Genomic DNA, 24,299 nt, shown 5'->3' with positions numbered 1-24,299 from the left:
GTATTTAAATTTTCAGGAAAAGGTGTACTAATGTTGTGGGTACTTAACAGAGACCATATGAATAAAATATCACAGTGCTCTGGAAAATTAATATCTGGCCCAGATATGAAAACTGTACAATGAATGTATCCTGCAATTTATTAGGATAAGATTGTATGTACTTACCTGATGTGATAGCTGGAATTATTTGTATTCACAACTTTGTGGATGTGAAATTAAACAGCATCGTAATGAAATGTGACAGTAACATAGAGATAACCCAGAACCATTTTTTATTATTTTTTAGGGTTGTGGGTTTTTTTTTTTTACCATGAATGATTAACTTTTCTGAAACCCAACCCAGCAGGTAAATGCTTAGAATCATAGAATAGTTAGGGTTGGAAAGGATCTTAAGATCATCTAGTTCCAATCCCTCTGCCATGGGCAGGGACACCTTGCACTGAACTGTGTCACCCCAAGACTCTGCCCACCGTGGCCTTGAGCACTGCCAGGAATGGAGCATTCGCAACTTCCTTGGGCAACCCATTCCAGTGTCTCACCACCCTCACAGTAAAGAACTTCTTCCTTATATCTAACTTGAACTTCCTCTGTTTGAGTTTGAACATATTACCCCTTGTCCTACCACTACAGTCCCTAATGGAGAGTCCCTCCCCAGTATCCTTATAGGGGCCCTTCAGATACTGGGAGACTGCTCTGAGGTCTTCATGCAGCCTTCTCTTCTCCAGGCTGAACAGCCCCAGCTTTCTCAGTCTGTCTTCATGCAGGAGGTGCTCCAGTCCCCTGATCATCCTTGTGGCCTCCTCTGGACTTGCTCCAACAGCTCCATGTTCTTCTTATGTTGAGGACACCAGAACTGCACACAGTACAAGTGAGGTTTCACGAGAGCAGAGTAGAGGGGGCAGGATCACACCTTTATGGGTAGCACAGGCCATCTGTACTGTTCCAATCCAGTCTCTTTCCTGTTTTTTCCTCTTCACTCTACCCAGTTTGACATCGCTGATTACCAAATACAGTTCATCTTAACATCAGTTTTATCTTCTGGGACAAGAGCAGGATGGTGGAGAAAATTGTACATAATTCTCCGTATGGGAAACTATATAAAGTGGAATCAGGAACACTGTATCACCAATAAAATGCATACTCGAGCAGCTTTTCTAGTATGTCAAGGGGAAGGTTCTTTCTCTGACAAAAATGTATTGGGTCAGTTTTTCAATATGAATAGAGAAATACTAAATCAGAAATCAGTAGAAAGTATTTGGTGGTTGAAAGAGTTTAATGTAAGATTCTTCTGGGTTGTTTGGGGTTTTTTTGCCTTTTTTTTTGTTTTTGAGGGGTTTAGGGGTTTGGTTTGTTTTGGTTTTTCTTTTTAGTTATATTTCTGGTGTTATCCTTGGCAATTAAAAGTTATGATGCCCTGTGATAGCAGGAGACTTTTTGGGCCAAATGATGCTTCATATTACTAAGTGCTTTTGATGTGTGGTATTAGTTTCTTGAATCCTTTTTTTTTTTTTTTTTATTAAGTGTTCATATATATGTATCATATTACAAACAGCTATACACCTTACATTTTTTACTTGGCTCCTCTTAATCTTTACTGTAGTGATTCATTGTTTTCTATTAATGTACTGTACTGAAACTTTCAAATGGAAACACTTGTGAAAATATTTTCTTGCCTTTAATTGCTCTGTACAGATATCATGTTAACACTTCTGCATACCTGACTTCAGAGAATCTTTCATCTTTTTCTGTGCTAATCTTTGTTTTACTCTTACTTTCACCTCTGTCCTGATCTTCTTAGAGTTTGGCCCTTTGTAGAAAAATGGCTGTTACGCTGTGGAGCACTTTGACTTTTATGTGGGGGGAAAAAATTGAGATTGATACTCCTTTTAAATAAGGTTCAGATAAGATCTGAAACTAATATGTGTTTCCAGTTACTCGCTACATTTTTATTTTTATTTTTATTTACTTTCTGGCTCTATTGAAGTAAACAAAGAAAACAAAATTACCACATGATTTTCTGTCAAGGTCAGTTTCCAGTTAGATTGCAGACTTCTTCCTCAGTGCTGTCACAAATCACACTTAATATTTCCAGTATTATTACATCAAATTACTTATGGGTGATGTACAGTAACATCAGTAAACAAACAAAACCATCTGATTATGCATGGGACAGAAAGGACTTTTGGTTAGGTTCCAGTTAGCGATTTATTTATTTATTTATTTATTTATTTTTAGTAATGCAGGCAAGTACCAATGTTTCTTTTAAATAAAATGGCAATAGTTTTAGGGGTGCAAGATTGCCTGCAGGTATTTCTGGAAGTCCTGTGATTTGTTTCTGTGATATCCCAACTGTGCAATAATCAAGAGTTGTAGAACTGTTTGCTAATGTGTTGTTAGTTATTCTGAGCTGGGGAAAGTTATCTTTCAATTTATCCAGTGTTCAGTTAGAAACTTTATTTTTGTTTTTTAATGCTGCTCACCAATCTTGAAAGGCTTGCACAGTTGAGAAAGGTTATAGTGAGAAGGCTGCAAGTTTTCAAGTACACTGATACATCTTTCATATTTCACATGCTTGTAAACTTTGAGTATTTTGGTTGTAATGTGAGGCCATAATTTCAATCCTTTTTTTTTTTTTTTTTCCTCTCCACTTTACAAATATGCAGCCTTTATTGCTTTCCTTTAACTTTATTCTCTTCTGTGCAGTTACTTCAAATTTTTGTGTAGTGATTAAATAGTTATGCTAAACTGATTGAACAGTCTGTTGTTGTGAGGTGATGACTGCATGGGCTTTACATGCACTTGTGATGTTTTGGATGATGAGTCATTTAGCCTTAAACATGCACCTTCAGCAATAAAGAGAAACAATTTACTGCTTGAATTTGAAAATCTTAGAATCGGTTATTGGAGCATCTACTGGAATGCTCTTGCTTTGTTATTTGCTATGTTTTTCAGGATGCTTTAAGAATACAACCGGGCTAATAAAATATTTATGTGGTATTTACTAGGTAATAGAAATTTTTGAAAGCTGAGTATTAGCTGACAATTTGTACATTTTAGTAATCTTCAGACATAGAAATATGTATTGGTTTGTGTGATTTGCTAGGATATTGAAATCGAAACTGTCTTAGGCTTTCAAGTGTTGGATAAAAATATTTCTTGGCAATCTTTTTATTAGACTTGGAGATTCAGAGACAGAAAATTCATGTGATATGTGTTCTTTTTATAAGCAATTGCATATCATTAGCACAACCATTAGAGTAATTTTATCGTGGTTTTTAGAGGTGTCTAGTAAGTTAGAAGAGAAATCATTATGACAGAAAATACTTTTTTTTGCCTTTAAAACAAGCTTTTAGGTGGCAGTTGTTTCTTTTCTTCTTCCCTGGTTATTGTTGCACCTACCTTTAGGTTAAGAGGTTATTTTGCCCATGATCCCCTTCCTTACCTTGGAGGGTTTAACCTTTTGGAAACTGTATTTTTATATTTTCTTCTTCTTTTTTTTTTTTTTTTTTTCCCTTCTTATTTCAGGTTCACTGGAAAGAGAATGAAATAAACATGGAGCCTTCTAAACTGGAATGTATTTCATGGGTCACAGTTAAAAGTAAGAAGAAGATGGAACAAAATGAGAGAACAGGAATATAACGACTGTTAAGAACTTTCCATTTTTGAAATATAATACAGCTGGTGATTTATAGGAATACTTAATTGATATCCCTGGAAGGAGAAGTCAGTTACTGTGCTATTTGCTTAATAAGAACTTCTAATAACTTTTTCACATGTTTTAAAGTTAACTGGACACCTTTTGGTTTTCTTTAAGTCTGAGAGTTTAAAACTTTATGTATCTGTATTTTGACTGATCCTGGTAGATGGCTGACAGCTGCTCCTGGAAATGGACTTAAACCTGTGACTCGTTACTGTTGCACAGAGTTGAATGGAATGCCATGATTTTAGAGGAATTCTCATAGGACCTTCTTCTTTGCCTTGCACCCATCGTACCCTTAATTATTTAAGTGTAAATATTGCAGTTATAAAGACTGAAAAATAATGGCATGGGTGAAATTCTTAAGAAAACCTGGGGGTAACCTTGGAAGAGTTTATCAGCCTGGAAGTATACTGTCGCTGGCCCCTACAAAAGGCTTATTAAATGAACCAGGACAAAACAGCTGCTTTCTTAATAGTGCTGTTCAGGTAAGAAAACAACTTGATTTATTAACAGTTTTGCTTTTATAGCAGCTTAGACGGTCACAGTAGGGAAAGTGTTGTTTTGGCAATGCTGTTTTTATAATTCATATTGCAGTATGTGTATTCTACTGGAAATTTCAATAGTGTTAAATTCAGTTCTTGGTTAAACTTCTTAATGATTCCAAGTGAGACAGAATAGCGTGTCTGTATGGAATGGACTTTCCTAAGGCAAGGGGAGGAAGGAAATGTGGCAATTGTAGAAAAGACTACTCCATGGAAGTAATCATATTTAATATTTAATTTCAAGAAATTGACAGAGTATTAAATATTTAATTTTGGAAAAAATTGCAATGTTGTTTTGCTTGCATGCATTAAGAATTTCAGAAAAACTTCCATTTTGTATTTGGAAACTCATGACTCATTAACTTTAAAACATGCTGCTGAATTTTTGAACTAATGTTTCTGTCAAACATAACTTTGTTACCTATCAAAATCTGAGATTTTTTTTAATGTGGGGCAATCAGTACTACTATTTGTATTGAATAGGATGCTGTTTTTGTTAAAATACTCTTTTCTCAAAATTAGCATAAGCCTGTTGTTCTGGGACATATCAGAAGATGCACGTATAGCTGAAAGCTTTGGTTCTAATAGGAAAGACTGTAGTGATAGGACAAGGAGGAATGGGTTTAAAGTGAAACAGAGGAAGTTCAGGTTAGATATAAGAAGAAGTTCTTTACTGTGAGGGTGGTGAGGCACTGGAACAGGTCACCCAAAGAAGTGATAAATGGCCCATCCCTGGCAGTGTTCAAGGCCAGGTTGGACAGAGCCTTGGGCAACATGGTCTGGTGTGTGGTGTCCCTGCCAGTTGCAAGGGATTTGGAGCTACATGATCTTAAAGTCCTTTCCAACCCTAAGCATTCTATGATTCTATGAGTTAGAGTAGGAGATAAGCTTGGTACCAAGAAATGTGATTTAGATTTCTTTTACTGTTTATGTGCATATGTATTACCAAGTTCTTGCATGAGTTTGTTTACATACTGTTCTGAGCTGAAATTGAAAAAATGGTGGCTCTTCAGATCTCTTGGGAATAGTGACAATAGCTGGTGAAAAATTGATATTTTTACAAGCCTACTTATGACAGGGAATATAGGGATCTACTTAATTCTCTGACACAGCAATGCTAGTCTTTACGCAGTCTGCAAATTGGTATACCAGGAATAACTAAGTTTATACTGTAGTCTTTTTCTAAATTTGGAAATTAACAGCAGCAAGTTTCTAGTCTCTGTAAATAAAGAGCAGAACAAAGTACTTTTTTCTAATGCTTAAACTTTGGACCTAATGGTTATCAAATTGTACAGAATTATTTACCAAACTTGCAAAGGCTATAAATAGCTGCATTGGCTTCCTTCAAAAAAAAAAACCAACAAAAATCCAAGAAACAAACAAAAACCTCTAGGTCTTAAAAACAGTATGGATTTAAACATAGGAAATCAGAAAGATCTCTACATGGTGTGTATAGTATCTGCGTACACTTAAAATGCGTGTAATAGATTTAGTAGAAAGAGTTTGCTGTTTTACATTCAGTGGGAACAGCCTGACCTATTTTCTCTTGTAGTTTTGCTGTTTTCACTTAGGGTGCCCTAAAATAAAATTCTAAGTAATTTTTAGTTATAGTTTCAGAGAATCCTACTACTTCACATCCTATTGCTGTTTGTCAAGCAGTGGCTGATTGGTGACTGCTGTTTTGCAAGGAAATGTGTTCCTTCTAACTTATGTTCAACCTTTAGAACTGAGTTTCAGATATTAATTTTCAAATGCATCCTAATTAGTTTTAGGTTTTATATTTATAGATAGGATTGGGGTTTTTCACCTGGATATGCATTTGTTACTGTGCCTCTTGGAATTTATTTGGGGGGGGAGAGGGAGGTTTGTTTGTTTGTTTTTTTTTTTTAATTTGCAACTTTCCGAACTACTGCACAGGTTATGTATTTAAGACACCAGCTACTGAAAGTAGTGTGTGTAGCCAAGCTGACATTACTCTTATACAGAGTAGTTACACAAATAAAAAGTAGAAACACCTGATTAAGCCCCAGGGTTAGTTTGATATGTGGAAAAAAAAAAAACGCATTACAGCAATCATTTTAGTAACAGACCATAAGAATGTAGTATAGATTTAACCCAAAATAATGCTTGCATTTTACCCAGCAGTTCAGTTTCCATATTTATTTATTTATTTATTTATTTGAAAGCATGAAAGGGGGGAGAGGGAATGAGAGAGAGAGCCATAGCTACCTTCCTCTTTTGTAAAGCCATAAAAAGTCTTAGAATCTCTGTACACAGTTTAGCTTGCTACTTGTTTCCTTAAGAGTGCTTCACCTCTTTTTCCACACGTGGTCCGCCATTGTTCCACAAAGTTTAAACAGATGTAAATTTTGAGTAGTAAATGCAATTGCATTTCCACAATTCACCAAGCTAATGTAAAAGGACCATAATTCTTGTTAGTAGTATGGTGTTCTAGTTGTACATTATGTGAAATTAAAAAAAAAAAAGGTACTGTATGTTATTGTTTTAAACATAGAACTTTCAGAACTCAATACTTCTGTGAAACTTTATTTTTATAGGTGTTGTGGCAGCTTGACATATTTCGACGAAGTTTAAGAGGTTTAACTGGACATGTGTGTCAGGGAGATGCGTGCATATTTTGTGCTTTAAAGGTAAAGAATAATTTTTGGAAGACTTACCTTTCAAAATGAGGAAAAAATAAGTAATTGTCACAAATTTATATTCCTGTCATGTATATGTCTGATTGACTAAGTCATTCTTGTGTGAATAAACAATTTAGAGTTAAGGATGCTTGAAACAAATATTGTGTTTAAAGAAGAAATTTTATAGTACAAAAATTTGTCTGCTTATGCATAAAACTTTTTTCTTATTTAAAGACAGACTTATTTGAAAAATTCTGGCTAGCCTCTTGGAGATATTTTTATATACATATGCTTTTGTTCTTTCCTGTAGTGTTTGAAAACAGTTCTTTTACAATAACTATATTACTGTCTGTCAAGTGCTCAAGATTCTTTTTATTCTGTAGTTGATGATGACGGTGGAGAATGTAGTTGTTCAGTTTAGAAGTAACGAAAGGAAGGTAGTAGTACTGGAAAACTAATGAAAGCTGGCAACTTTTTTGTGTTTAGTGTAGAAAGTAAGTCAGATCTGCATATCTTTACTAGCGCATAAAACGCTTCAAACCATTTTGTTAACTCATCTGAAGTCTGTCAAATTCTGTTATGTTCTTACTGCTTTTACAGCACTGGTATTTGGCTGCCTGCAGTTACTAGGGAAATAGCTGCAAGCATATCTCTTTCATCTGGGTATAAATACCAATGAAAAAACACGGATATGTTTTTGGTAGTATGTGCTTTCTACTTCTACTGCAATTTGAAAATAAAGACACTTCTAGGATTCCTATACAGGGCTGCAGAATTTTCTTTAAATGTAGTAGTAGATATAGTAATATACAGAACTGGGAATTGTTCATCTGTAGGGAGCTTAAAAGGAAAATGTTATTTGAAAATGTAGCTAACTGAGGAAGTGTTTTTTGATGATGCTAAATTGTAGGTGAGAATAAACCAAGTATTTTCGAGTTTATTCTCAGGGAGTTTCACAGACTGAAATGTGTTACTTGTACATAAAGTCCAGATCATAACTCAGGGATTCCTGTGTTTTCAGAAAAAAATCTGTGTCTGTCTTGGGATTATATCTTCAGTTTCCTAGAGTTTCGTGTGTCCAGAGATTCATGTCTGTATCTGATATCATAATATGGAGTGAATTTTATGATCTTTTCCTTTTGATTTGATCCATATTACATGTGAAGTTCATACACAGTCTTCCAAGTTGCACTGTAACCACCTTTAAGAAATGAAGAGGGATTGGTGCATGGCAATTGCTGGAATGTGTGTGTTACACTACATAGTCTTAATGACTAATCATATAGCTGGAATCATAGTAAAAATAATGTAGCCACTTCAGTGTGCTCAAACATGACGAAGGAAGTGTGGTATGTTGCGATTGAAACTGTTAGTAAGGAATTGCTCTATGCTAAGGGTGCACTTGTGAAGACCAGGTGCTGCTTTTTTTCAAGCTGAACATACCACTTGCTGTACCTTTATGTCCTCTCTCTTCCTGTATTTTTTTGGGTTCCAGTATAAAGAAAGTTAAGGCTTGCATCACTTGAAGTCACTTTCCAAAGCAGTACGCTAGCTTCAGCTGCTTCATAAAGCAGATGTAATTGAGGACTTGAAATTTTCTTTATTCTTTCAAGTATCTGTTCTTGAGGGATTGCTTACTGCCATTATGCATTTCCGTGTGTGATTTGTCTAAACAGTTTGCTGTACCTGAATATTTTGCATTGCCTGGACAATATTCCTATTTTGATCCATTCCCAAGAATGCTGTTACGCAGTGGTATTGCTGCCTGTTCTGAAATTGGTTAAAATGGAATTAGTAGTACAGAATCATAGAATAGTTAGGGTTGGAAAGGACCTTAAGATCATCTAGTTCCAACCCCCCTGCCATGGGCAGGGAAATGTCACGCCAAACCATGTCACTCAAGGCTCTGGCCTTGAACACTTTATAACTCCATGGCCAGTAGCCTAGGTGCTGAACTCAAAACATTGTAGTTAACACATTTGGAAGTATCTGTCCTCAGTCATTATGTCAACAGTTGATTTTTCTTTCTTGGCTTTTTAGAGATACTGGTTGAGTGATCCTGTTTGTTCTATGTTCAGAACCTGGGGTGTTTTGATTTTCATGCAGTGTATATACTGGATGAAGATGCGTTTTGGTAACTTGGGTTGTTTTCTGGTTTTAGTGTGGAGTTTTGGCTTGGGGTTTTTTTCTTTGTGGTCTTGGGCTATTTTAACCATTCTTCTCTTCCCTAGAAAAGAAGGCTATTTTATGTAAATTGGCCTTTCCTGTAAACTGCATAGCCAATAAATTCCGGTTTTCTTCAGTTCAGTCCATTATCTTTTTCTTTCAGAAATTCAATATGCTCTTTTCTTTTCTGGATAACACTGGGACTTGGACAATGCAGGCCACTAAAATGAGCATACGTATCTGCATAACTGCTTATCTGTGCTTTTTTAAAATCTGGACATGTAAGGCTCTGTTGCATACAAAAAATGACCTACCAGCCAAAAAGAGAAGTGATAAATGTCTTAAAAGCAGAGTTAACTTGTATTATCAGATCTGTTAAAAACTTCATTTTGAATGTTTACACAAGATACCAACTATAATTTTTATAGGTAGTACATGCTTTTTGTTATGGAGGGAAGTTTAAATATTTACGAGACACTTACCCTGGAACGAATCATGGTTAAAACACTACTTTGTGTTAGCACTGAAACTTGGCTTATCCCTTGTGTCTTTGCCTTCTGTCCAACAGATTTTTTTTAACTAAGGCCTATGTGAAAAATGCAGATCTTTATTTATATTTCGTATGGCTTCTCTCTATTTGCTTTGTCTTTATTCTCTTCTTTTTTTTTTATAAACTTTGACTTAAAATTCTTGACAGTGGAATACACCCTTTAATATCTGCAAATGTTTTCTCATTTGTTTAAGATCTTCTAAATTCCATTTTTTTCAAAATCAACCTCCCTTACTTGCTAAATGATAAGGCCACTTGCATACATATCTCTGCCAAAAAGAGTAGTAGCAGCCAACTACCTGTTCTGGGAAAGTAATTAAAAATCAAGTGCAATTTATCCTCATGTTCTGGATCTGCAGATACTAATCTTTTCTGTTTGTATTGTGTGCACTGGTTCAGGAAAGAGCTGAGCAAGGATTATAAGCATTCTATCTAATTTATGTGAGGTTTTTTGCATATCCATAATTTAAATAAAAATGCAATCCTGTCTGTAGTTGTTACTTTATTTTATAAGTGCTGGGCGTTAAACTAATCTGGGTGGCATTACATTATGCCCCAAGAAATCTGCCCCACATCATCTGTAAAGATGAGATATGTATGCATGAACCACTATTCCAGAAATAACATTAAAAAAGCTGTACATTTATGGACCAGGGCTTGTGTTGCTTCTGGGGGTCAGTTACTTGCAGTTCTATATACTTTTATGTTGTTTTCCTATTGGATCTAAGTTAAGTTTGGTAGCATAACTTATTATAATGGAATATGGAACAGAACAAGGAACCTGTGTAACCTTAAGATAAAGTAGTAGTTTCTAAAGTTGCATAGATTAATAAGCATTTACAATATTTGCTGCTTAGGCATGCTGTGTAAGAACTGGTGTATTTGTGTAGAACTATAATGTCTAGTCAAATGGCTACTAAAGCTAAGTAATCGTATTTCCTTCTAGGCAATATTTTCACAATTTCAACACAGTCGAGAGAAAGCACTCCCATCAGATAATATGCGACATGCCCTGGCAGAAAGTTTTAAGGATGAACAGCGTTTCCAGCTTGGATTCATGGATGATGCAGCAGAATGCTTCGTTAAGTATTTTTTGTAATAGCTGAGTAGAATTACATTAGTTTTGTGAATGCCAAGCTGGCTGCTTCTTTTGTTGCTACAGGCTCATAGGTGGGATACAAGTGATATAATACTACAAACCTCCTTTATGCCATTTTAGGAGAACAGGCACATGGAGTAAAGTGCCTGGTAATGTGGAATAGAATAATCTTACATTTGCTCCGTACTCCCTAACTCTCTTGGGCAGAGGGATATGTGAAATATGGTTACTCCAGGAGGTCAGTGAGGATGATGAGCTCTCAGTCACTGCAAAAAGTTCTTGAACGGAGAGAAGGGTTATCTTTGAGGGAGAAGAGGTGTCTATGGATTTGAATATATAGACTGTTCCTCCAAGCGTTCTTTCATCAGTTATTGAAATATATCCCATTGCAACTAGCCATCTTGTTTCTAAAGTCTTCTGCAGAAGATATTTCCATTTTCTTATCCAAGAATGAATAAATACTTGAAGATCTTGACTCTTGCATGAAGTGTCTCCCTGAAAAACATGAGCCATTACTGTTGCAATAAAAGATGACTGGAAATCATGTAGAGCACTGGTAAAGAGGCCTTTCTAAGAAGTCCTTTGTTAGACTGTGAAAATTGTTCAGCATTAAAAAAAATGGAATCATTTAAAAAAAAAAATAAAATGGGATCTGGACAGGCTCTGTTGATGGGCTGTGGCCAGTGGCATGAGGTTCAACAAGGTGAAGTGCTGAGTCCCGCATTTGAACCACAGCAACCCCATACACCGCTATGGGCTCGGGGAAAAGTGGCTGGAAAGCTGCTTGGCGGAAAAGGACCTGGGGGTGCTGATAGAGCTGAACATGAGCCAGCTTGTGCCCAGGCAGCCAACCAGCATCCTGGCCTGTATCAGAAATAGTGTGGCCAGTAGGGCCAGAAGTGATTGGAGGATGGCAAATGTCACGCCAGTCTATAAGAAGGGCAAGAAGGAGGACCCGGGTAATTATAGACTGGTCAGCCTTACCTCCATCCCCGGAAAGGTGATGGAACAACTTATTCTTGACACCATCTCTAGACATATCAAGGATGAGGGGGTCATTAAGAATAGCCAACATGGTTTTACCAAGGGGAAGTCATGTTTGACCAACCTTATAGCCTTCTATGAGGAAGTAACTAGGTGGATGGATGATGGTAGAGTGGTAGATGTGGTTTTTCTTGATTTCAGTAAGACATTTGATACTGTCTCCCACAGCATCCTCATAGATAAGCTAAGGAAGTGTGGGCTTGATGATCAGGTAGTGAGGTGGATCAAGAACTGGTTGAAAGGAAGAAGGCAGAGAGTTGTGGTCAATAGGGCAGAATCTAGCTGGAAGTCTGTGACTAGTGGAGTCCCTCAGGGGTCAGTGCTGGGACCAGTGCTGTTTAATATTTTCATCAGCGACCTGGATGAGGGAACTGAATGTACCCTCAGCAAGTTCGCTGATGACACTAAACTGGGAGGAGTGGCTGACACACCAGAAGGCTGTGCTGCCATTCAGTGAGACCTGGACAGGCTGGAGAGTTGGGTGGGGAGAAACTTGATGAAATCCAACAAGGGCAAGTGTAGAGTCTTGTATCTGGGGAGGAACAACCCCATGTACCATTTCAGGTTGGGGGTTGACCTGCTGGAAAGTAGTGAAGGGGAAAGGGACCTGGGGGTCCTGGTGGATAGGAGGATGACCATGAGCCAGCACTGTGCCTTTGTGGCCAAGAAGGCCAATGGCATCCTAGGGTGCATTAGAAAGGGGGTGGTTAGTAGGTCAGGAGAGGTTCTCCTCCCCCTCTACTCTGCCTTGGTGAGGCCGCATCTGGAATATTGTGTCCATTTCTGGGCCCCTCAGTTCAAGAAGGACAGGGAATTGCTTGAAAGAGTCCAGCACAGAGCCACAAAGATGATTAAGGGAGTGGAGCATCTCCCTTACGAGGAGAGGCTGAGGGAGCTGGGTCTCTTTAGCTTGGAGAAGAGGAGACTGAGGGGTGACCTCATCAATGTTTACAAATATGTAAAGGGGGAGTGTCAGGATGATGGAGCTAGGTTTTTCTCAGTGATGTCCAGTGATAGGACAAGGGGTAATGGGTGTAAACTGGAGCATAAGAGGTTCCATGTGAACATCAGGAAAAACTTCTTTACTGTGAGAGTGACAGAGCACTGGAACAGGTTGCCCAGGGGGGTTGTGGAGTCTCCTACGTTGGAGATATTCAGGGCCCAGCTGGACAAGTTCCTGTGTGATGTACTCTAGGTTATCCTGCTCTTGCAGGGGGGTTGGACTAGATGATCTTTTGAGGTCCCTTCCAACCCTTGTGATTCTGTGATCCCCCTGTACTTGGCGCTGGTGAGGCTGCATCTCAAATCCTGTGTGCAGTTCTGGGCCCCTCACTACAAGACAGACATTGAGGTGCTGGCAGGTCCAGAGAAGGGCCACAGAGCTTGTGAAGGGTCTGGAGCATTAGTCTTTCAGGGAACAGCTGAGGGAACTATTTTAGTCTGAAGAAGAGAAGGCTCCAGGGGGGACCTGAACACTCTCTACAACTACCTGAAGGGAGATTTTGTAGTGAGATGGGGGTCAGTATCTTCTGCCAAGTAACAAGGGATAGGACAAGAGGTAACAACCTCAAGCTGCGCCAGGAGAAGTTTAGATTGTATATTAGGAAAAATTTCTTCACAGAGAAAGGTGGTCAGGCATTGGAACAGGCTACCCAGGAAAGTGGCGGAATCACCATCCGTGAAAGTGTTTCCAAAACCATGTATATGAGGCCCTCAGTGATATGGTTTAGTGGTGGTCTTGGCAGTCCTGGAGTAATGGTTGGACTTGATGATCTTAAAGGTCTTTTCCAATCTAGTTGGTTCCATAATTCTATGAAAAAATATATCACTATTAACCTTCAGGCACAAAGCTGAGGGACAGAAAATATAGTTGCTGCTTTGAATACTTTCAGCTTTGGACATTCATGTGAGTATCCACAGATGGATACCTACCTGCTAGATGGGTTTTCGCATACATACAGAAAAACATAAAAACATGAAGAACTGAGGCCTAATAAAAAAAAAAAATTTCAGCTATTGCATGCAATGACATTAATATCATATCTTACTGTAAGAACAGCTTTTTAATTTTTTCTTGATGGTGCACTTCCTCCAAAGAAGAATGCACTCTGGAAGAACAGATGCTTAACTGTTGTCTTATACTGTTTCGTTAATGAATGGAAACCTTGAGATGAAGAGAGTTCTCATCATTGGGCTGTGAATAGGAAGGGAGTTAGATACACATTAAACTTGCAGGTGGACTGTTTGGAGCCAAGGGGAGTAGTTGGAGTATTAAACTGTAATGTTGCTCCTATATTCTGACTTCACCAGTTAAGTTTATATTTACATTATTATTTTTATTTAGGAAAACATCCTTGAGAGGATCCATTTTCACTTAGTGCCAAACAGTGAAACAGATATGTGCACTTCAAAATCCTGTATTTCTCATCAGAAGTTTGCTATGACACTGTATGAACAGGTCAGACCTTTATTTGATTTCTTTAACAAATAATTGATTTCCTCTGTCCTAAGTAAATAAAAAGTATTTTTATTTTTGTAGTGTGTGTGTCGTAGTTGTGGAGCATCATCAGACCCATTGCCTTTTACGGAATTTGTGCGTTATATTTCTACCACTGCCCTGTGGTAAGAGCTTTTATTCTTGTATATTGTTTTTCTATATACACCCTTTCAAGAATAAGCAAAGCATGCCAGAGAAATGCTGTAATTGTTAAAAATGGATGTGTGTTCCTTTGTTAAAATGTTTATTTGAGATATGGTCCAAAAGTAACATTTGAATTTCAAAACCAAGATTTAGAGAGAACTTGTCAAAAAGTATGTATTGCTACTGTTTTAACACTTTATCTTTCCTTTTTAGTCAAAAGATAGAGTTGAGATTTGACTGAAATCTCTTAACTCTTAAGAAGGGATATCAACATTTATTTCCATTTATTTTTTAACAGTAATGAAGTAGAAAGAATGATGGAGAGGCATGAACGTCTCAAGCCAGAAATGTTTGCAGAACTGCTGCAGGCAGCGAATACTAGTGATGACTACAGAAATTGTCCTGTAAGTAAAGAAAGATGTTGCATTACTTTAAGATACAAGGGACAACTTTCTAAGATAATAAATTGGACTAAACTATTCCCCTAAAAGTAGGATTACCTGTGGCCACTTCTGCACAGCGCAACTTCGGGGAAAAAAAATTAAATTTCTATTTAATTTAAATTTATATTTTATTGTTCCAGTTACAGATAAACATGGTATGTAGGTGCAAGTGGCCTGTTTAGATAGTTATTAGGTTGGTGTTTTATTCCTCATTTCGTGTTCAACCTGGTTAGTTGGAACATGTATATTTTCCAGAGTGAAGCTGCTTTAGTTCATATACACTGACAGCCCAACAACATTAATTTCTAATCGGAATAATTGTGTGCCTCTGTTGAAAAAAATAGTCTCTTTTAGCTTATTCTATGTAATGTATCTCTCTGCATAAATGCTGTTAATTTAGGAACCATAGAAAAGTATACAAGAGCACAGAGTTAAGCTTGAATGATGGATGAGGAACAAAAGAGAAAATGTGATGGTGACTTAGATGTTTTGGAGGTTTCTGTTTAAGGTGGTGATTGGATGTGGAAGTTTAGTTGTAGTCTTCATCAGAGTATGTTTTTTATCATGAATTTTATCCTTAAATTGTTAGAAACAAACACCATAATTTGAGAATTTAAAGAAGCTGCAGAGTTGTATTATTGCACTATTTCTTGTGTAGTAACTCAACTTTGGACTTCTATTTTTTTTAAACATCTTTGTTTTCCCTCCCATCACATTTTTTTCCCTTTTTCTAGAGTAACTGTGGTCAAAAAATAAAAATTCGTCGTGTTCTTATGAATTGTCCTGAGATTGTCACAATCGGTTTAGTCTGGGATTCAGAACACTCTGACCTGACAGAAGAGGTTATGCGGAATCTGGCAACACAGCTTTATCTTCCTGGGGTATCTGATCTAAGACTTACTGTTTGCTCATTCTAGATTTTTATTTTAAATGTGTATTATGTATATGTAAATATAATAAACATATACATAACTTTTTTTTTTAAAAGCACAATTTAAGTTCAAAGTTTATGTCTACTTTCACCGTTTTATAATGTGCTGTTTAACTTAGTGTCTGAGAGGAAGAAGTCCAGTCAGAATTACAGATTTTGTGCCTAGGTACAGCATTGAATGTAGATGAATTCCTAGTTGAAAATCTAGGAATATTATGGCCAGTTTGACATTTGTGGAATTATTTCAGAGCATTATTGTTTTACCCTTTGAACTATGCAAAAATAAATATTAAAATAGATCTAATAAGTACAAAAATCATTATTTTACTGATGAAAAATTCTATAATGCAACAGTGTATTTGATACCAATTGTCACACTGAAATGCCAGTAGTAGGTTTGAAAACTGAGGCTAAATGTTTTACACATTTTGAAATATATAACCATCTTTATAGTTGTTTTATAGAGTTACAGATGAAAATGCCAAAAATAGTGAACTTTTTCTAGTGGGAATGATTTGCTACACAAGCAGACATTACTGTGCCTTTGCCTTTCACACCAAGAGTTGCAAATGGGTGCTGTTTGATGATGCAAATGTAAAAGAGGTAAATACTCGTTTTACTGCTACCCAATTTCATGATCTTTACTTTTCTGTAATGCGTTCTTCTGACACCAAACTTGAAACAAGAGAAACAAATATCTTTCATAAAATTAACTTTTAGTTTTTTAAATGAGTTTCACAGAGTTTAGAATTGATTTCACTATTTTCCAGTTCTGTCTTCCAAATACCAAATATTTCAGAATATCAATGAATTTATCTACAATTAATTGTATTTGTGCTCCTTTTAATGAAAAAGAAGCCCTTCTTACTGGCAGCAGTATTCACAGTGTTGATGTGGTTGTTAGCCCATGTAATACAGGTTCTGGCTTTTTCCTGCAATTTACATAAACTCTTGTGACAAATGTTGAATCTTAATGTACCTTTGGAATTAGGCATTGGAATTGCTAATAAATTATTCTTTCCACAATTGGTTTCAGTGATGATGATAAAGTTTGGGGGAGGTTGTTTTGATTTTTTTTTTATTTTTTTTTTTTTTTTTAATTGGATTATTTTAATTTTTTTATTAGATCGGAACAAAATGGAAAGATGTGGTCTCCCGGTGCATTCGATGTCACTTTCAGCCACTGTTGCTGTTTTATGCTAACCCAGATGGCACAGCTGTATCTCCAGAAGATGCTCCAAAGCAGATTATTCACTGGTCTCAATGTAAAGCAGCAGCAGGAAATAGCGAAGACTTGGGTAATTAAGATTTTTGTTTTCAACATTTTTTTTTTCCAGTAGCCGTACTAGCTATACTTCTGAAATGGGGATTAAAAAGGAGAATGTAATGGATTAGCTGCTTTGTTCTTCAATACTTCAATTGCTAATTATCTAAAAGGTCTCAAAAGAGATTAGTGTATATATGCAATACTAGAACTGTTTGGTTTGTGTCTGATAAAGGAATGTAAATTGAGACTCATGGATAATGAGGAATAAAGAGTTTCCTTTGTAGATTGCTCATAGCTACTTTACTAATAATTTCAGAAATCCCAGAAGAAAAATGTGTATTTGTGTATGCAGATGTTACGTATCATTGATACATTTAAAATACCTTTAAAAATGCTATAAAAAGATAAATGCTATACAAAAAAAAAGCTTTGTTACACATAGAGAGATCTATTTGGAGCATGTGTGTTTGTGTATATGTATATATACACATACACAGAGCACAAGTCAGAATGTTGGGAAAAAATCAGGAGGAACTGCAGGAAACTTGTCTCCAGGATTCATATAGCATAGGCCTCTATGTAAGAAGCCAGTTCTGTTGGTTCTGTAGTTTGTACTGCTGCCTTGGTGGGTTTTTTGGATTTATTTTGTGGATTTTTATTTTTTTTCGGGGGGGTGGGGGCTTGAACTTTGGGGGGTGGTATTTGGGGTGGGGAAGGGTTTATGTTTAGTTTTTTAATATTAAACATAACATAAAAGGCCAATTGAATTTGACATGTTTCTCTTTACATAATGAGTAACAATTGGACATAGACTGCTTCAGGGAAGAAAGAATTTAGGACCGTATTTCACTATAGTCTACCACTATAAATATGGCAGTATATAAAATACTGCAGAACCTTATTGTATACCATATTGAAATGGAGTGTGGTTTTCTGATGGGGGTTTTCTCTAATCCACAATTAAAAAGTTTTCTTATTTTTTTAATTTAGGTATTGGTAACTTTGAATTAGAAACTGCTAATTTCTAAAAATAATTATGTTATTTGATAGGACTTGAAAAGCATTCTGCTCCTAAATCACACCAGATGAAGGAGAATGGAATCGGAGACCCCACTAATCAAAGGACTCATAAAAAACTTCAGCCAGATAATTCAGCGTTCAGTAGAAGCCGTATTCAAGCTAGTGGTGGTAGAGGTGCAGGTATGTATTACCTACTCCTGTCCCTGAAAAAAAAACAAAATATATTTTGTTATGAAATACTTCAATTGACAGCATTTCAGATGTATGTTAGCCTCTGGACTAGAACTATTTCTAGGGACAGAATTCTATCATTGACTTGAATGAAACTTGGAATCGCAACTAGTGTTTAAGTTATATCTGCCATGGAATGTTAACTTTTCTTGAGAACTGTAAATGCAAAATTTTTTTTATTACCCCTAATTATTCCTATACTGAAGTGGCTCTTGAGGCCATGATCTATTTCTCAGTCATCATCATACCTTCCAATCATATTATTCATGAAAAGGCATATTAGAAACTTAAACCTGACTCTTTTGGAGCACATAGCCTGTGAGAACAAAACCACAGTATTTCAAGAATGCTGTTCCCCGGCAATATTGTGATACTCAGCAGTATTTGTAGTCCTGTATATTAATGGACTTCACCTTATGTTTGGAAAGAATAGTAAAATAGTGGTCTTCTCTGTTGAAAAGTGTGTTCTATTTGTGCATTAGACTTCCAAGCAAATGAAGCTATAAGAAGTCATGAAGCGGTGACTTCTACATTGCTTGTCAGAGTGCCTTTGCTCTGAACTTCCCATACTTTCTAGCCTGAGAGATGCTGCTTTCTCTTGAGATATTTCTCCTGCATCTTTATTGTTGAATAGCTAGATTTTTTTTTTTAAACAGAATGCTTTGAAATGGAATTATGGCTCAAAAATGGTCAGTATTTACCATTTCAGAAACAAAAGGATTTTTATTTCTTCTCATAAACTCCCCTTTTCATAAGCTCCACTGTTTTAATAAAAGTAAACCTAGCACCTCCCATATGAAGACAGGCTGAGAAAGTTGGGGCTGTTCAGCCTGGAGAAGTGAAGGTTGCGTGGAGACCTCATAGCAGCCTTCCAGTATCTGAAGGGGGCCTATAAAGATGCTGGGGACAGGCACTTCATTAGGAACTGTAGTGGTAGGACGAGAGGTAATGTGTTCAAACTTGAACAGGGAGAGTTCAGGTTAGATATAAAAAGAAATTCTTTACTGGGAGAGTGGTGAGGCACTGGAGTAGGTTGCCCAAAAAAGTGATAAATGCCCCATCCCTGGCAGTGTTCAAGGCCAGATTGAACAGAGCCTTGGCCAATGCTTTAGTGCGAGGTGTCCCTGCCCATGGCAGGGGGTTGGTACTAGATGATCTTAAGGTCCTTTCCAACCCTAGCCATTCTATGATTCTTAGTTCAGACAAGATTAAACTGACATTTATTTTTTTAGTGTAATTTCAGTATAAGTCATAAAATTTGTAATTTTACTAATTTATTTTAAAATTTATTAATTAAATAAAAAAGCATAAATAGCATATGCTTTGAGTGATATATGCTTTGAGCATTCAGTTTTAGTAAGAGGTGTTTAAGACATGCTTGACATTATGCTGCTTTGGTTCCTTTCGTTAGCTCCATTGGGTGGAGTCCTTGGAGATACCTACATGTATATACTATATATCTTGTTTTCTTAATTTGTGTTATGTAATTAATTAGCCTTTTTAAGTAGGAGTAATATTAAAAACATGGTACATAAATGTATTTACATGTTTTGATGATGAATAACTTTTTAGTAATGATCTTTAACAAGAAGTGTTTCTTGTAGCTAAGTTAGCTTATAGCAATCAAAAGGACAAGCTAAAGGACATATCCAGAGAGTGTGCTCACAAAGCTGCTGATATGAAATACTTCTCATCTTTACGGAAAGATGCAGACAGAGGACCAAGGAAAGAGCCTGGGAGACAAAGAGGTACATTCTAAATATGACCAGATGGGTTAAATATCTGTAAGAATCAATACTATCTATGCAGATTTTAAAATCTCCTCAAAGAGAGCACACCTGTAAGATTAGAATTTCTCAATTTTTGGTGTTCTAAAACAAATGTACTGAATTTGTTGGGTTAGTGTAATAAACATAAGTACTGAAACAACATCAGTTAAAAGTTAATGAGAACTTTAATGGAGCTTTTATCTTTTTTTTTTTTTTTTTTTACCTTCTAAGATTTGATGGGGGAAGATCATGCCAGTGTTAAGTCAGGGTCTCCTCCAGTTGGAAATGGACTTAGACACTGTGCTGATCAGCGCATACACAGCAGCCAGGGAAGAGGCTCTCACCAAGCAAAGCTTTCTGTACAGGTGGTTGGATCAACTAAACCAGAATTTTGTCCTGCTGGGGAGAAACCCGTGATAAGGACCCGGACTGATGGTGTCACTGGCTACGATACAGACACCAGTCAAGACTCTAGGGACAAAGGAAGTAGCAGCAGCAGAAGCAGAAATAAAGGTTGGAAACCTATGCGGGAGACACTAAATGTAGACAGCATTTTCAGTGAGACTGAGAAAAAACAGCATAGCCCAAAGCACAAGGCAAATCTGAACAGTAAATCTAAGCATGAAAAGGAGCAAAGCTTTAGCTATTGGCCAAAAGAGAACCAAATCCAGAAGGGTTTAATGACTATATATGAAGATGAAACAAAACAGGGTGCAGGAAGTCGAAGTTCACTGGATTCAGAAGGAAAAGGGAATGCTGAAAAAAGCAAAGGATTCACAGAGAGAAAAATACATGGTGATAACTGGCAAAATCAGAAGACAGAATCTGGATATGAAAGCAGTGATCACATCAGCAATGGATCTGCAAATCCAGACTCACCTGTTATTGAAGGAATCAATCCGGCAGATGTCAAGAATGTTAGAGAAAGTGCTTCCTGCAGGTAACACTAATGCTCTTGGAACTTGCATAGATGGTATTTATAGGTAAAGTAAGTTGTTACGATGCTTGTGTTGTTTCAAAAAAAATCAAGATAACATACTTTGGAACTTTGTACGCTTGGTCAGGTATGTAGAAAGCTAGCAATATATCTAGAAATAAGGGTTGGACAAATAAGTGTTAAGTTTATTTTCACTCTGAGTCTGCAACACTAGTTCCCTTTGGAAGGCACTGAGCCGCATTGTTACGGTGCTGAGCCAGAACTGCTAAGCCCTGACTGGGGGCAGGGTGTCTGAATTTAAAATAATTGCTACACTTATTTAGTTGGAAGGTTTTAGACTGTGGCCATGTGTAATGGAATACAAGTGTCTACATAAGTGGTATGTTTAGCAATTGTACAGACAGGCCCCTGACAAGGAGATGGGAATGTCAGTAGGTGAATCTGGTACACAGTTACCAGTCATTGTTCTGAAATTCAGTTTTCTAGAACATCTCAGGTATTCATCACTTGATAATTTATTCACCTGTTTGAAAGAAATCTTTCAAAAAAACCTGTAAAATTACTAAAACTGTCAAAAAACTTACTTGATAGCCAAATTTTATTAATCTACTAAGAACTGATGTATGCTAGTAACAAGTATGTTGCCTAGAGACGTTGTGGAGTATCTGTCTGTGGATGTGCTCATAACTCAACTAGACATGGTCCTGGGCAGCCTGCTATAGTTGACCCTGCTTGAGCAAGGAGGGTTGGACTAGATGATCTGCAGGAGTCCCTTCCAACTTAAATAATTATGCGGTGCTGTGAAATATGAAGTTATCAACCTTCCACATGGGGTTTCCTGTACTGGGTTTCTTAAACTGCATGTGAAACTTAATTACTACTAGAAGTCATGTATTCTTCTTTCGAATCTTATTTATATCTATTAAATGTAAAAGCACAGTTGTGAGACCAAACCTAGTCACACATGATTGCTAGATTTAAGCAAATTTTTGGACGTATATTTTCATTAGAATTTATTAAAATAACTTTTTTATATTTTTTTTTTAATGTGGTGAAACAGAACAGCATATACCTGGAAGTGAAAAGGCTCTGACTTCGCTAAAAATTTTAAACCAAAACAAAACAACTTTCTTTATCAAAATACAAATGACTTCCTAGAATTTTCAGAAAGATTTTTATACGAGTGGTAATTACAGTTGACTGGCAATACCCACAAGCTCCCCTCTAACCTTTCATACTTTGTTTTATAAAAACAGAAAATACAAGGGAATTACTTGAAAGTTCATTTAGAAGGTGGAAAAAAATTCAAGTGTTTTGTTTTCTGATAGGTTCTTTCCCAATTCTTCATATTTCACTATTTTTCTTCTTTTTCTATACTTTCAATAACAAGAGTTTCTTTTGTTTTGTTTATCTTAATTGAAAAATTGCCACTGTAACTTCTTCCCTGCTTTACTCCTGGAGAAGGAAGGAATTGGCAGGGTGTTTGTCAGCTCCCTATCTGGATTGGTAAGGCATACTTTTTACTTAAGTAAACCAGCAAGACATACTAAATCTGCTGATTTCACTTTTTCCCCTTTCCTCTTGTATTTGCTGCTGGAATTTTCTAGTTCTCTTCGAGTTTGATAAAAAGTTTTAAAATGAAAATCTCTATGAATGAAAGACCCAAGTGACAATTGCAAGAATGACGTTTGTTGTCACAACGAAGTATTAATGAATTGCAGAATGTCAAAGTTAGGGAAATGGGTAAGATAGAATGCTAGCTAACAGGTTACATACTTAGGATATTGATACTGATGAGATGTTGGCATTTTTAGGAAACTTGAGCTTGTCTTAATAAGATATGTTTAACTTTGAGTTATTCAAGATATAGAACTATTAAAGCTGAAAAATGTATTTGTTTCAGATGTGGGTGATACTGATGATAAATTTGAAACCATATAGTACCACATGAGTGGTAATCTTTTGTCACAATAAAAGTGACAATTTTAGGCAAAACCTACAAATAAATTTGAAGTTGACCAGTGGTATCTGTTCTATTTGAAAATCACTAGAGAAAATGGGTATTCAAATCATCACGCTTTCTTGGTGATCTCAGTTAATAAGCACTTTATGACATTTTTGTGAAATTCTTTACAATGGGAGAAAGTGCAGTTGGTGTTTCTTTCTCACAGGTGACACGTCATTTTTATGTTGTTAACAACTCTGGGAACCAGCTCTTTTTATTAAGCAGGCTGATGTAATACCTGCATCAAGAAAATTTGCTTTTTAGATGCTGTATTTTGGGTATCCTGCTGTTGTAACCTAGAATAAGGCTGGGATGAGTGGGTGTCCAGTCTTCAGAATGAACTGAGAACACCAGCCTCGCACTGTATATTTTTTGTCTGCCTTTATTGAAGTATTCAGGTCATGCTAAATTTCTCTGTATCAGCACAGCCTGTTAACATGTGGCAGTGGTGTTGAAGTATTAAAGAGCCACCCCTACTGTTCTGTGTATCTTCTGTGAAGTTTGTATGTGTTAGTAAAAAATGTGAGGGTGATAACAAGAGTCAGTTTCACATAGGCAAATTTTTTACTCATTTATGCACTTAAGGCAGTAAAATTTGTGATCATACGTCATTGATTTAAGCCTTCAAATTGATTGTATGCTTCTTTTACAGTGAACAGAACTTGCCAACCAAAAAACCTGACAATGTGTTACATAACCAGCAGAGAAGAAACTTTTATGGTAAGGATGTTTAACTTGCATAAGGAATATACCTTATACTTATTCCTTATACTTGTATAAGAAATATAAGGAATATACTTGTATAAGTTTTCTAAAACCAATTTAGATCTAGAAAAATTTAAGTACTAGCTTACTAATATCACAAAATAGATGAACAGATTCCTGATCTGCGTTTTGTAATTCATAATTTTTCTGCATACAGTAATGTCAGATTTTGTTCTTATTCACGTTTTTAGCCTCTTCAGTGAGGTTAAGACTAATCGATAAAGATGGAAAGTGTTCATACCCCATCTTGGACCATTTTGTTGGAAATGTGGTAGAGCAGCAATTCAATAACTGTCACTTTTTTTAGGGGCATTTAAAGCTTTCTGTTCCACAAAGCACCTTAATTTATTCAGTGTCTTGGCTTTCTCGCAGAGTAAATGTACAGTGTAAATGGATTCCTAGCTATCTGCCATGATATATGGGTTCTCAAATAAAGGAGTTGGGTTTTTTCAGTGCCCTACCATCATGTAAAGAGAATTGTTAATGCTATGATGATAGCAGTAGTAGCAGTTCCCTGTGTAGGTGCTAGGTCATCAATATTCATTTT

General features: G+C 36.5%; 1 protein-coding gene across 10 annotated transcripts in view; it reads left to right on the top strand.

The window, feature by feature from the left end:
• Window positions 1-24,299, top strand: part of USP53 (ubiquitin specific peptidase 53) — a 39,295-nt gene that overhangs the window by 5,477 nt on the left and 9,519 nt on the right. For 2 of the 10 annotated variants that reach the window (XM_080633454.1, XM_080633452.1), the window contains exons 2-15: window positions 3,526-4,185; window positions 6,801-6,893; window positions 10,547-10,681; window positions 14,088-14,201; window positions 14,283-14,365; window positions 14,683-14,788; window positions 15,562-15,708; window positions 16,212-16,361; window positions 16,885-17,056; window positions 18,076-18,225; window positions 19,881-20,024; window positions 20,277-20,985; window positions 22,447-22,488; window positions 23,640-23,707. In XM_080633454.1, the coding sequence (XP_080489580.1) occupies window positions 4,042-4,185; window positions 6,801-6,893; window positions 10,547-10,681; window positions 14,088-14,201; window positions 14,283-14,365; window positions 14,683-14,788; window positions 15,562-15,708; window positions 16,212-16,361; window positions 16,885-17,056; window positions 18,076-18,225; window positions 19,881-20,024; window positions 20,277-20,985; window positions 22,447-22,488; window positions 23,640-23,707 (2,257 nt within the window). In that variant the 5' untranslated portion in view covers window positions 3,526-4,041. Of the gene's footprint in view, window positions 1-900; window positions 4,186-6,798; window positions 6,894-8,924; window positions 9,019-10,546; window positions 10,687-14,087; window positions 14,202-14,282; window positions 14,366-14,682; window positions 14,789-15,561; window positions 15,709-16,211; window positions 16,362-16,884; window positions 17,057-18,075; window positions 18,226-19,880; window positions 20,025-20,276; window positions 20,986-22,446; window positions 22,489-23,639; window positions 23,708-24,299 lie in introns of those variants that run through there. The other 8 variants (XM_080633455.1, XM_080633460.1, XM_080633453.1 and 5 more) reach the window with 8 other exon arrangements.

The sequence above is a fragment of the Psittacula echo genome, assembly GCF_963264785.1.
Source record: "Psittacula echo genome assembly, chromosome: 1".
NCBI classification, from domain to species: domain Eukaryota; kingdom Metazoa; phylum Chordata; class Aves; order Psittaciformes; family Psittacidae; genus Psittacula; species Psittacula echo.
Note: the sequence above shows the minus strand (reverse complement) of the source record. Positions and strands in the feature narration are given on the sequence as shown.